The 12,230-nt window shown below is 42.1% G+C and overlaps 1 protein-coding gene across 8 annotated transcripts in view; it reads right to left on the bottom strand.

Annotated features, from left to right (window-relative positions):
- Positions 1-4,351, bottom strand: part of ano10b (anoctamin 10b) — a 31,152-nt gene extending 26,801 nt beyond the window's left edge. For 6 of the 8 annotated variants that reach the window (XR_006314166.1, XR_006314164.1, XR_006314165.1 and 3 more), the window contains exons 1-2: positions 3,881-4,351; positions 2,088-2,234 (exon numbers count right to left, since the gene is read on the bottom strand). Coding sequence is in view for 5 of the 8 variants with exons in the window: in XM_043707170.1 (XP_043563105.1) it covers positions 2,088-2,232 (145 nt within the window). In the remaining 3 variants the exon portion in view is untranslated. The remainder of the gene's footprint in view (positions 1-2,087; positions 2,235-3,880) is intronic. The other 2 variants (XM_043707171.1, XM_043707173.1) reach the window with 2 other exon arrangements.
- Positions 4,352-12,230: the final 7,879 nt, after the last annotated feature.

The raw sequence follows: 12,230 nt of genomic DNA, 5'->3' as shown, positions 1-12,230 counted from the left end.
GGTTCAAATTAATTTCGCCTAGCTGACCTCACTCTTCACGAATATCAACCCTCACTGGTTTCCAGTGACGTATCTTAATCAGTTAGGTCCTTTATTCATTCATGGGATGAAGGCGTCTCTAGCTAGCCCAACATTTATTGCCCATCCCTAATTGCCCATAAGGCAGTTAAGAGTCAACCACATTGTTGTGGGCCTGGAGTCACATGTAGGGCCAGACTAGGTAAGGGCATTGGTGAACTAGATGGGTTTTTCTTGAAAATTGGCAATGGATTCACAGTCATCATTAGACACTAAACTCCTGATTTTTATTGAGTTCAAACTCGACTATCTGCCTGGTGGGATTTGAACACAAGTCCCCTCAACATTACCCAGGTCTCTGGATTAAGTATCTAGTGATAATTCCACTGGGCCATTGCCTCCCCCAAGAATAAACAGACAGTGAGACTAAACAGACAGTGCTAGGAAGGATGTTACTGGAGAGCATTCAGAAACGATTTACAAGGATGTTACCGGGACTAGAGGCTTTGTGTTGTAAGGAGAGGCTGGATAGGCTGGGATCTTTCTAACTGGAGTATAGGAAGTTGAGGAGTGACCTTATACAGGATTATAAACTCATGAGGGGCAGAGAAAAAGTGAATGACAAAGGTCTTTTCCCTCAGGTAAGGGTGTCTAAAACCAGACGGCATAATTCTAGGGTGAGAGGAGTAAGACTTAAATGGGACCTAAGGGGCAACTTTTTCACACAGTGAGTGGTTCGTGTGTGGAAAGAACTGCCAGAGGTAGTGGTAAACGCTGATACAATTACAACATTTAAAAGACATTTGGACAGGTACATGAATAGGAAAGAGGGATATGGGCTAAACCACAGGCAAATGGGACTAGTTTATTTGAGAATCTTGGTTGGCTTGGATGTGTTGGACTGAAGAGTCTATTTACATGCTATATGACTCCATGATTCTCTAACTGTATGACTCTGTAACTGAAGGCAAAAACTGAGAGACAAAGTGAAACAGAGTGAAACAAATGGACCAGCAATATACATGCATTCATAAAGTGTGTCCAGAGGTGAGAGAGGAGAAAGTACCAATTGAAAGACCGAAAGAGGAAAACAAGGACTCAGAACAGGAATCAAACTGAGTCAATCAGACATTGACACGAACAACAGTATTACGTAACTGGAGTGAGGAGAGAAAATGGGCAACATGACTGGATAGATTGTGAGAAATTTTCAGATGAAAGCTGTGGTGGGGAAAAACTGAAGAGATCAAAAACTTAACAAATTAAAGAGGACATTTGAAAGAGGAGAATAAAGTTTACTAAAGAAAAAAAAAGTCCATGAAAGAGAGTAAAAAATGCAAGAAAAGAATCAGATTGAAATCCCTAAGATAAGGAATATAAGTATAACAAATGTCTGGATAAAGGCCATAATATTAACCATATCAGATGATTAAGGAAGAGGTAAAAGTTAAAATTCTGCAAGGAAAAAGGATGAATAAAATGCGATATCATAATTCAGAAATTTAGCAGGACTATACTTCCCTCAATCTTCTACTGTATTGGACCAAACTCTCCATGTGGAGGAAGACCCCCTGTAACGGGTTTTTACTGTTTCTGGAAGTTATTAAATAGCCTTGCAAGGTTCTGAATTCTATCCATTCCTTACAAAGTGAATGACTACTGAGTGCTTCTCACACTGAGATTTCCATGCCTAACTATGGTAAGGGGCGCAGTGCAATAGTGATGGTTAGCATGCTGAGTGAGGTGAGGTATATCAAAATTCACAAGGCCGGTCAAACAATGGAAATCACTCTCAGAAATGATCCCAAAATTGTTGATGAGGAATATCTAACAATTAAACAGACACGAGGTTGATTGGAGCAATGTCAATGCTCTTGAAACAGGTAAATACCAAACATATACCCAAACCTGCAACTGCACCCATACAGCCCCTTGCAACTGAGCCTCCTGCTGTTAGTCCAGCAGTGTAGGTTATTGCTGCAGGGCATCAGTGGCTGCAGTCCCAGTTATTTTTTAAGAACAGTGTTTTTTAAAACCTGTCCATTGTCAGCTAATCAGCACTGACTTACCACCAACTATCTTCTCTGCCTGGATTCGGGTCATCAGCCATCGCTTGGTTTCCATGTTAATGTCTTCAATTAATTCCAAGGCGACCAGAGGCTGCACTGCCTTGGAAATACAGCATTTACAGGTAGGTCTGGTCCAAGATCCCATGGCTTCTCAAGTCCATGGAAAAGAATGGAAAGTGTAAACCAACAAGATTTATAACCACAGAATAACAGCCTCTTCATATAAGTGGTTTCTATATATAAGTGGAGCTGAAAGCGCAACATGACCCTTTAATGATTGGAAGGCTTTTTTTATTTGAATGCATTATTTTGCCTGAATTTGCAAAGTGAAGCTAACATCAGCTGTGCACTGTGTTGTAAATTTGACCCGGGCCTGTCCTGATAAGTAGTTTTGGGATGCAGGGGGTAGGAGGTTACAACAATACAATTTGTGTTTTATATTGCCTATTGATGTAATAGTGACTCTTCCCCCAGCATCTTTGTGAATTGACCCAGTCTTTCTACTGTGGTGAACCTGATGATAAATTGAATAAGAGACATCCAATGTAGCCATCAGTATGGTAATAAATCAGCCTCGGGGGACTTGTGTCAGTTCTCATACCGAAATGATGAATTATGATTCAACGTCTGAATCATTTTTCACAAATGCCCGAGTGTCAGGTACAGATAGATCAAATATCCAATTAGCAGTTGATGTGAAGAAGATACATTGCTCTGGAAGCATTATTCCTATTCTGCTGACAAATGGGCAAACCATTCACCCATTCCAGACAGTGTGCTTGGGTTGCTTTGTGCAGCTGGAGGACATACAGAACAGTGGAGGGGACTGTAGACTCTCACTTGCTCCTGTCCTATCAAACTTTTATCTCTTCCCTACTTCTATCCATCACCCACCTCCTCCAAAGTTGATCCGAAACTTTATAAGGAAGAATGTCACAGGGCAGTCACTGAGAGTGTGAACGAGAATCATTGTTTAAAACTTGATAGGATAACATATGTAATATGTAACAGCAAGCCTGAATGTTAACTTTCTACTCTCTGGACTTGACAGAAAATGTTAAGCATGATGGTCAGTGTAGGGCCGAATGGCCTACTTCCACACTGTAGGCATTCTATGATTCGATATGGCGACCTGGTACACAGAGGGGAGATGATAATACTGCAGTAATCCGACTGGATTGGTCATCCAGCAATCTAGACTAATGCCATGGGGATGCAGGTTTAAGTCCCACCACGGCAGATTGTGGAACTCAAATGTAATGAATAAGCAACCTGGAATCGAAAGCTGGTCTCACTTATGGTGCCACAGGACTGCCACATATTGTCATTAAACCCCATCAGCTTCACTCCTTTCCTTTAGGGAAGGTAAATCTGCCATCCTTATCTAGTCTTACATGTGACTCCAGCCCAACAACAATGTAGCCCTGTGAAATGGCCCACCCAGTCCCTCAGTTCAAGGGAAATGAGGGAGTGGAAACAAATGCTGGTCTTGCTAGAGAAACCCAAATGCTGAGAAAGTACGCCTAAAAAATGGAATTAGTGTATAGACCGTAGGCAAGCAGCACCTCAACAGGATGGAGAAACAAGATGGAGAAATGGGATCTTGCAGTAGTTAAAGACTATGACACTCTATACTATATGAAATAGGCATCTTTTTGCTTGCAAATCTATAGCAGAATACAGCCTCCTCTTATGGTAATTCTTTTCACCAAAAAGTCAAAATGAAGCCAAATAAATATTAAACAGGAAGTAGAATCTGTGCATTCCAATGTTACTAAATAACTGAGACTTACCTGCACAGGTGAGGATTTAATGTGAAGGCCTAATCGCAGGACTGCAGGAGGAGTCATAGAGTCATACAGCTACATCGCTTGAACTGTAGTTTCTGACCCATCCTTGTACTGGTCTACACGAGTAGTTTCTTCCCCTGTACCTTTACAGAGATGGAAAATCACTAAAATCAACACCAACAAGTTAGTCAGGCTCCCTGGAATGTTGCCACACTAAGACCCTCCCACCTCTCTGTCAGTGTCAGGGCTCCTCGATCACAAGTAATGTCCACAGGGTTTGCCGGACGCTTTTTAACGCCTACTTGGCTTCTGCTGCAGTTGGTCTTGCTGAAGGAAAAGTTAGCACCTGCATTGGCCCAGTAGCTTCCCAAAACATGCGATTAGTGGCTTGATTGAAGACACCTATTATCAGGAAAAGCCTCTGTGTTGTGTATCATATTGACTTGTTGAGACTGTTCAGCTCAAATCGGTCAGAAGCCGCACTGCTGTGTTCAGCAGGGTGTGGAACACAGGTAGCCAAATAACTATGTGCTTTCTTTTCTTTGGGCCTTTTGTTTGCCAATCAATAGGAAGACAAATCAAATGAATGCCTGAAAGGCAAACAGTCCCACCCTGAATGACTGTGGTAAGCAGCGATGAAGGTTTTTAAAATCATTTCAATAAGGCACCAAGCTCACACAGACAGCTTTGAAATAATTTATTAATTATGCTACTATTTAAAGAGAGTCAAGACCTTCAAATCACAGGGCAATCTTTAAGAATACAGCGCTAGTTCTCTTTCTTGTAGTCAGAGTGATCAGCAGGTGGAGTTATAATGCAAATGCAGGGCAGAAAGAAACATTAGAGATATTATCGAGTGAATGCTCAACTCATTTGTGTGGTATCTTCTCAATCTGGTATTTTAACAAAGACCTATTTAAAATACGTCACCAAGTTTCCAATTCTAACAAGTAGACACCTAGGTAGCATGGAAGTTAGTGATGAGCAATGACTAATGTACCTTCCAAACTGTGAAGTCCTTCATCATGTGAAATTGAAGCACAAGGGTTTCAGTCTGACTAAGATTCATTATTGGATTAACATTCCCCACTCTCCCTTCACTAGAATACGAGCAATTAGACAAGCTGTATCCAGCCATAGGGCCTCTGTCATAAGCTGCTGAGAATTCAATATAATTTAACACACGTTCCAGCCCAACTCTCCCCATTCCCCCATTGTTTCCTTCCACCTATGAGTCATAATGAACATGCAGCATGTTCCTTTAGGTATAGTGTCCTTCGCTCAATGCATTTTTGATGATTGCAGGTTCTGCCACAAGTGCCACACATGAAGCTACCAAATGACACTGTGGGTTCTTGTTTTCGGGCACCTGTTGCCAGTGGTCACCACAGTATTTCCTGCAGTTCACGTCAAGTGTTGCCGTTTCCCTTTTCCCATCAGCCAATGACTCCAAAAAGTGACGGTTGATATCTGGGCCTTCACATCATGCTGGCTAGCATCATTGAACAGGAGGCTTGTGTGCCCAGCTAGTCATTTGGTTTTGGTCACCTCACCATTCAGAAGGACCTTACAACTATCTTCCACCCTATTCACTGAAGCCACCACTTCATTGGTGGTAACACATTTGGTGATTTGCCTTTGACAGAAATGTCACATTTATGATTTTATCACTCAAAAATGTACTAGTATTGGGCTGCAGACACTATGAATGGAAAATATTGACCTTCCTGTCCTGATAACTGTAAGTCACCCCAATTTTACAGCCAGGTGTGGTGAAGACAGCCCAACCCTTCAGCTTAGACCAAAGGTCATGTAGTCCAAGGTGCATTTCACAAATTGGCCATAGGTTGGTGGCCACAGCTGTTTTCCCTAAGCATTATGGGACAGATTGCCTGTTGCCGTGGACCTAAGGTAGCAGAATGTGCTAATCACTTCCAGAGGACTGCTATTTAAGTAATTAGGAATAGAGATACCAAGCAATATCCACAATCACAGTTTCCTTGATGCTTACAGTAAGGGAGAACATGTTGGAACATAAAATAGCCAAAGTATGCATTGCTCAAGGTACAGCATCAGAACTATGTGTTGAAAAATAACTCTGCATTTTCTGGTCTGACTCAATTCAGGCCTGGAATCCGATTAAACTTGTTTCAATTTTAATCAAAATGTCGATACTTTGCTTTAGTTGCTGCAATTAAATAATCCTATCCAGCCCCACACCCGTCACTTTGAGAAGAAATATGAGGTCTATGATTCAATGAAAATCATTTCTTGGATTGTGATGACTTGGTCACATTCACTTCAGCCTATCGTCAATAACATTTATTTGCCAGGTTCTGTTCAGCAAGCGAGCTCACAGTTTGGTTGCCTGCCAGTAAACAGAAGGATGTCTTTGTCGAGCCCATACAGCCAAGTTCATTTCACCTCAGGGATACAATGTGCTGCATTTGTGCTGGAATATGACCAAGATACAGCATGACACTAAAATTTTGTTCTGATTAGAGTTCTGTCACCAGTGGCAGCCCTGACCCAAGAGACACAAAGATAATGGAAATGAGGTGCTGATGGTGTGCAGATTAGATTAGATTACATTACAGTGTGGAAACAGGCCCTTCGGCCCAACAAGTCCACACCGACCCGCCGAAGCGCAACCCACCCATACCCCAACTTTACCCCTTACCTAACACTACGGACAATTTAGCATGGCCAATTCACCTGACCTGCACGTCTTTGGACTGTGGGAGGAAACCGGAGCACCCGGAGGAAACCCACGCAGACACGGGAAGAACGTGCAAACTCCACACAGTCAGTCACCTGAGGCAGAAATTGAACCCGGGTCTCAGGCGCTGTGAGGCAGCAGTGCTAACCACTGTGCCACCATGTGATGTGTCCTTGCACAGCTGGAAAAGCAGGGTCACACATGGCAAACAGGAAGGCTTGTTGATACAGGCCAACAGTCTCACAGTTGCCCTCCCAGCCCACATTGTGAGACATCTGTGCTCAGAAAGCTGAAGCTCACTGCAAGCTCTCAACAACTGTACAAGTCGAATTCTAATGAATGGCAGCCATTTCCCCATTGACATTGCACTGGGGCAGATTTCAGAAGCATTGGAAGGCAAAGCGCAGTCAAGTTAAATTGGTGTTACGATGTAAATATAACACAAAAGTTTCCTGCAAAGGGGGCGACAGGAAGAAGAATAAAAGGGAGATAACGGTGACCTCAGTCGACTGGAAATATGCCAGCAATGTCAGATTGCAATATGTCAAAAATCTATAAGATAATCAGGAATGTCAAAAAATGGCACCCCTTTATATGAGATATCTCAGGTAGTTGTAAACAATTCCACACCTCTACTTGAAGAAAAGCCATGGAGTTATCACATTGTCCTAGCTATTATTTATCCTTCAAGCAACATCACTGAAACAGTTTGCTGTTTGTGGGAGTTTGCTCTGTACAAACTGGCTGCTATACTTCTTACATAAAAACGGAGAGTATACTTTAAAGTTCACCATAGTTTGGAAAATACCTTGGAATGATCTAAAGTTGTGAAATTGCCATCTAAATACAAGATCTTTCTTCCTCATACTGCCTGGAGTAAAACATTGAGACAATATAGAAGGAGCTATTGTTGGATTTTTTCTTGTACGGTTTTGAATTGTATTGTTTTGTATTCGTAATATTTAAAAATCTATTTTTTCAATAAAAAGATATTTTTTAAAAAAGGAGGAGCTATTGATGTTTAAATATGGTCATGTGGCCATCTTTCCACCCAAACTCAGCAGAAGACATCGTGAAGGTGCAAAGATGCCTTATTGTACCTTGATTTGCATGTTGCCTTATTTAATGCCCCTCAGTATTACTTTTTGTTAACATGATGGTCCTTGGCTTCCTTGTGTTATGGACAAGGCCAGACCACTCAAGACATTCTTAAGCAGGCAGCCCAGATCATAACTTTGCAATTTGTTTCAATAGTGTACAGTGAAAATTACCCTGAGTTAGATTAGATTAGATTATTTACAGTGTGGAAACAGGCCCTTCGGCCCAACAAGTCCACACCGACCCGCCGAAGCGCACCCACCCATACCCATTCCCCTACATTTACCCCTGCATCTAACACTATGGGCAATTTAGCGTGGCCAATTCACCTAACCTGCACATTTTTGGACTGTGGGAGGAAACCGGAGCATCCGGAGGAAACCCACGCAGACACGGGGAGAATGTGCAATCTCCACACAGTCAGTCGCCTGAGGCGGGAATTGAACCCGGGTCTCTGGCGCTGTGCCACTGTGCCGCCCACCAAGGGATGACTACCAGGTTTTAAAAAGGACAAAACTTTATTCACAAAATTACACAATGAAACACAAAGGACATAATAAAGAACCCCTACAGAAATCAGTCTATCCAAACTAGACTTAATTATGCTGTTCCAAGTATGCACAACAGTCCCAATAAGCAAACTCCCTTAAAAACCAATGTAAATGAATGGAACAGATGCTTACAGGTTGAAGCTAGAAGGGCAGAAAGAGAGTGGCAAAAAGTGACTGGAGCGTTTTTCATACCAAATGGTCCACACAGAGTTTATAGAGTCATAGAGTCACAGACATGTACAGCACATAAACAGACCCTTCAGTCCATGCCAACCAGATATCCCAACCCAATCTAGTCCCACCTGCCAGCACCCGGCCCATATCCCTCCAAATCCTTTCTATTCATATATCCATCCAGATATCTTTTAAATGTTGCAATTGTACCAGCTTCCACCACTTCCTCTGGCAGCTCATTCCATACACATACCACCCTCTGCATGAAAAGGTTGCCCTTTAGGTCTCTTTTATATCTTTCCCCTCTCACCCTAAACATATGCTTTCTAGTTCTGGACTCCCCCACCCCAGGGAAGAGACTATGTCTATTCATCCTATCGGTGTCCCTCATGATTTAAAAACCCCTATAAGGTCACCCCTCAGCCTCCGATGCTCCAGGGAAAACAGCCCTAGCCTATTCAAACTCTCCCGTTCGTTCAATCCTTCCAACCCTGGCAACATCCTTATAAATCTTTTCTGAACCTTTTCACGTTTCACAACATCTTTCCGATAAGAAGGAGTCCAGAATTGCACACAATATTCCAACAGTGGCCTAACCAGTGTCCTGTACAGCCGCAACATGACCTCCCAACTCCTGTACTCAATACTCTAACCAATAATGAAAGCATACCAAATGCCTTCTTCACTTATCTCATTTCTGAAGGCTTCCCATTTTCAAGCCATCCTTTTATCTGCGAACATTCGCGCCCCCCCCCCCACCCAATCAACTTTTGAAAGTTCTTGCCTAATGCCATCAAATTTTGAAAGTTCTTGCCTAATGCCATCAAAATTAGCCTTCCTCCAATTTAGAATTTCAACTTTTAGATCCAGTCTATCCATTTCCATCACTATTTTAAAACTAATAGAATTATAGTTGCTGGCCCCAAAGTTCTTCCCCACTGACACCTCATTCACCTGCCCTGCCTTATTTCCTAAGAGTAGGTCAAGTTTTGCACCTTCTCTAGTAGGTACATCCACATACTGAATCAGAAAATTTTCTTGTACACGTTTAACAAATTCCTCTCCATCTAAACCCTTAACCCGATGGCAGTCCCAGTCTATTTGGAAAGTTAAAATCCCCTACCATAACCACCCTATACAGATAGCTGAGATCTCCTTACAAATTTGTTTCTCAACTTCCCTCTGCCTATCAGGAGTCTATAATACAATCTCAATAAGTTGATCATCCCTTTCTTATTTCGTAGTTCCACCCAAATAACTTCCCTGGATGTATTTCTGGGAATATCTTCCCTCAGCACAGCTGTAATGCTGTCTCTTGTCAAAAATATCACTTCCCCTCCTCTCTTGCCTCCTGTTCTGTCCTTCCTGTAGCATTTGTATCCTGGAACAATAAGCTGCTAGTCCTGCCCATCCCTGAGCCATGTTTCCGTAATTGCTATGATATCCCAGTCCCATGTTCCTAACCATGCCCTGAGTTCATCTGCCTTCCTTGTTAAGCCTCTTTGTTTCCACACAGCTCACTGTTGAACTCCCAAATAGTTCTGGACTGAACTGAACTGCTGCTAGAAAGCTGACCTCTCCCCTTTCATTACACAGGTCACTTCTAAAACATGACCACTTTGGCCTGAAATCTCATATGTAAACAAAAAGGCCTATCAATACCCTTTAATCTCTGGACCATACAAGACTAATCGGTGCCAGGAGATATTTACGACCCCTCTGAAAAAACCAAGGACACAGTATCCTTGAGAAAAGGAACAACTTTTAGAAAAAAGGGGCCAACTTTGTGACACATGAGAGAGATTAGATTAGATTACTTACAGTGTGGAAACAGGCCCTTCGGCCCAACCAGCCCACGCCGAGCCTCTGAAGAGCAATCCACCCAAACCCATTCCCCTACATTTACCCCTTCACCTAACACTACGGGCAATTTAGCATGACCAATTCACCTAACCTGCACATTTTTGGACTGTGTGAGGGAACCGGAGCACCCGGAGGAAACCCACGCAGACACAGGGAGAATGTGCAAACTCCACACAGACAGTTGCTTGAGGCGGGAATTGAACCAGGTCTCTGGCACTGTGAGGCAGCAGTGCTAACCACTGTGCCACCCGTTGATTCAGGTATACAATGAAATTAACAGAATCAAGTGGATAAAAGCTTACTTTGCCACTTTACCAGCTATCCAATTAAAGACAACATACATTATTTACAAACTATCTAAATACAAAAGGAAAGACTTACATTTATACACTGCCTTTTACAACTTCAAGATATCCAAAAGGGTTTACAACATTTGGAAATGTATTCACTGTAACAATGTGGGAAACTTTTCCCACAATCTAAATTCCCACAAACAGCAATCTGATAGCGCCCAGATAATCTATTTCTTTGTGACATTAATTAAGGGATAGATATTTTCCAAGACACCAGGGATAACTCAGCTGATCATTTCCTTTTACAGTCACCTGAGAGAGCCTCTGGTAAATCTCTAAATCCAAAAGACAGCAGCTCTTCATAGTGTAGCTTTCCATCAGTACCCAGCTTAGGGAGCAGAATACAGGAAGAGAGATTTTGGTCCATTGTGTCTCTCCTGCCATTCAATCTGTCAACAAATATCTTACATAAATGTACTTTCCCCATTCCCAATGACTTAGTTTTCATTTAGTAAGTTTGCTTTAAGTTATTTCTAATTGTACACTTTGGGATGAGCTAGAGAAATACCATTTAAACAAACATATATGTTTGTGCATGTGTGTTATGATGAAATCCTCCAGTTTTACAGTATCTCTTTGTTTGGACCAAGCAAGCCAGGATGCTCTGTGTAATGTAATACTTCGAATACGTTCAGTTCAGGAAGGGCTAGGTGGCAACAGGGGAAGGGGATATTGCAAGTTTTTATAGGTCATTCAGGACAGTTTTGAGTCACTGAAGAGGGGTTCACGGGACACATTTTGTTGGAGAAGGAGAAAGATGTCAACTCCATTTCAGGAATGCAGCAGTTCAATGTATTGCTAGGAAGGCGAACAATGTATTGCTGTGCTGAATTACACAGATTGTGTGCAGTACGAGTCATAGGTGTGTCAAGAGCAGTCAAATGGTTCTGTGCTGATCGAGTAAACTCAGGTAAAAGTTCTAGGAATTAGTAAGTAGCTATGTTGGAGTCAGGACTCAAAGTGGTGCCCTAGGGAGATGAAAAAGTGGGAAGTTTGCTTTGTGCTGTGATCTGTAAGCCTTGAGGGGCTTAGGAGAAACACGAGTATTAAAATTTCAGTGCAGTTGAGCGAGTGGGAGTTAAAAAGCTCACTAGCAGTATTTGCTTGATGTAATATTGGAGCTTGGGGAATGACCAAGGGGCAGCTGTCAGTGGGGAGCTGGACCTATGGTTGTGAATGAGTGATTGGAAAGTAGTTCCCAAGTGCAGGGGAATGTAAATCCAGGGAAGGAGGGCAGAAAAGCAGCACTTATTGAGGCAATCTGTGACAGTCCTAAACTAGGATCAGAGTGAAGAATAGTAATCTGTGAAGTTTAATTAGATTTTTTGTATCATCAAGATCTGGGGAGTTTCTAGGAAGTTCATGGGATCTTTCTTGTTCCCGTTTGCTTTTTGATGTACTCTGTGGAATGTTTGATCACAGTATATTACCCTTGTTTACTATATGTTAATTCTGAGTGTTTGAAATAAGTTGAACATGTATTATATATTTGATTACTGTTCTAAAGTGGTATAGCTTTATTCTCTACATAAATTCCATAAGTACTCTGAGCATTGATATTACATACTCCCTACATGTTGAGGGAATCAAGTGCG

The sequence above is a fragment of the Chiloscyllium plagiosum genome, chromosome 17, assembly GCF_004010195.1.
Source record: "Chiloscyllium plagiosum isolate BGI_BamShark_2017 chromosome 17, ASM401019v2, whole genome shotgun sequence".
Classification (NCBI taxonomy): Eukaryota; Metazoa; Chordata; class Chondrichthyes; order Orectolobiformes; family Hemiscylliidae; genus Chiloscyllium; species Chiloscyllium plagiosum.
This window is presented reverse-complemented; position numbering and strand designations above follow the sequence as displayed.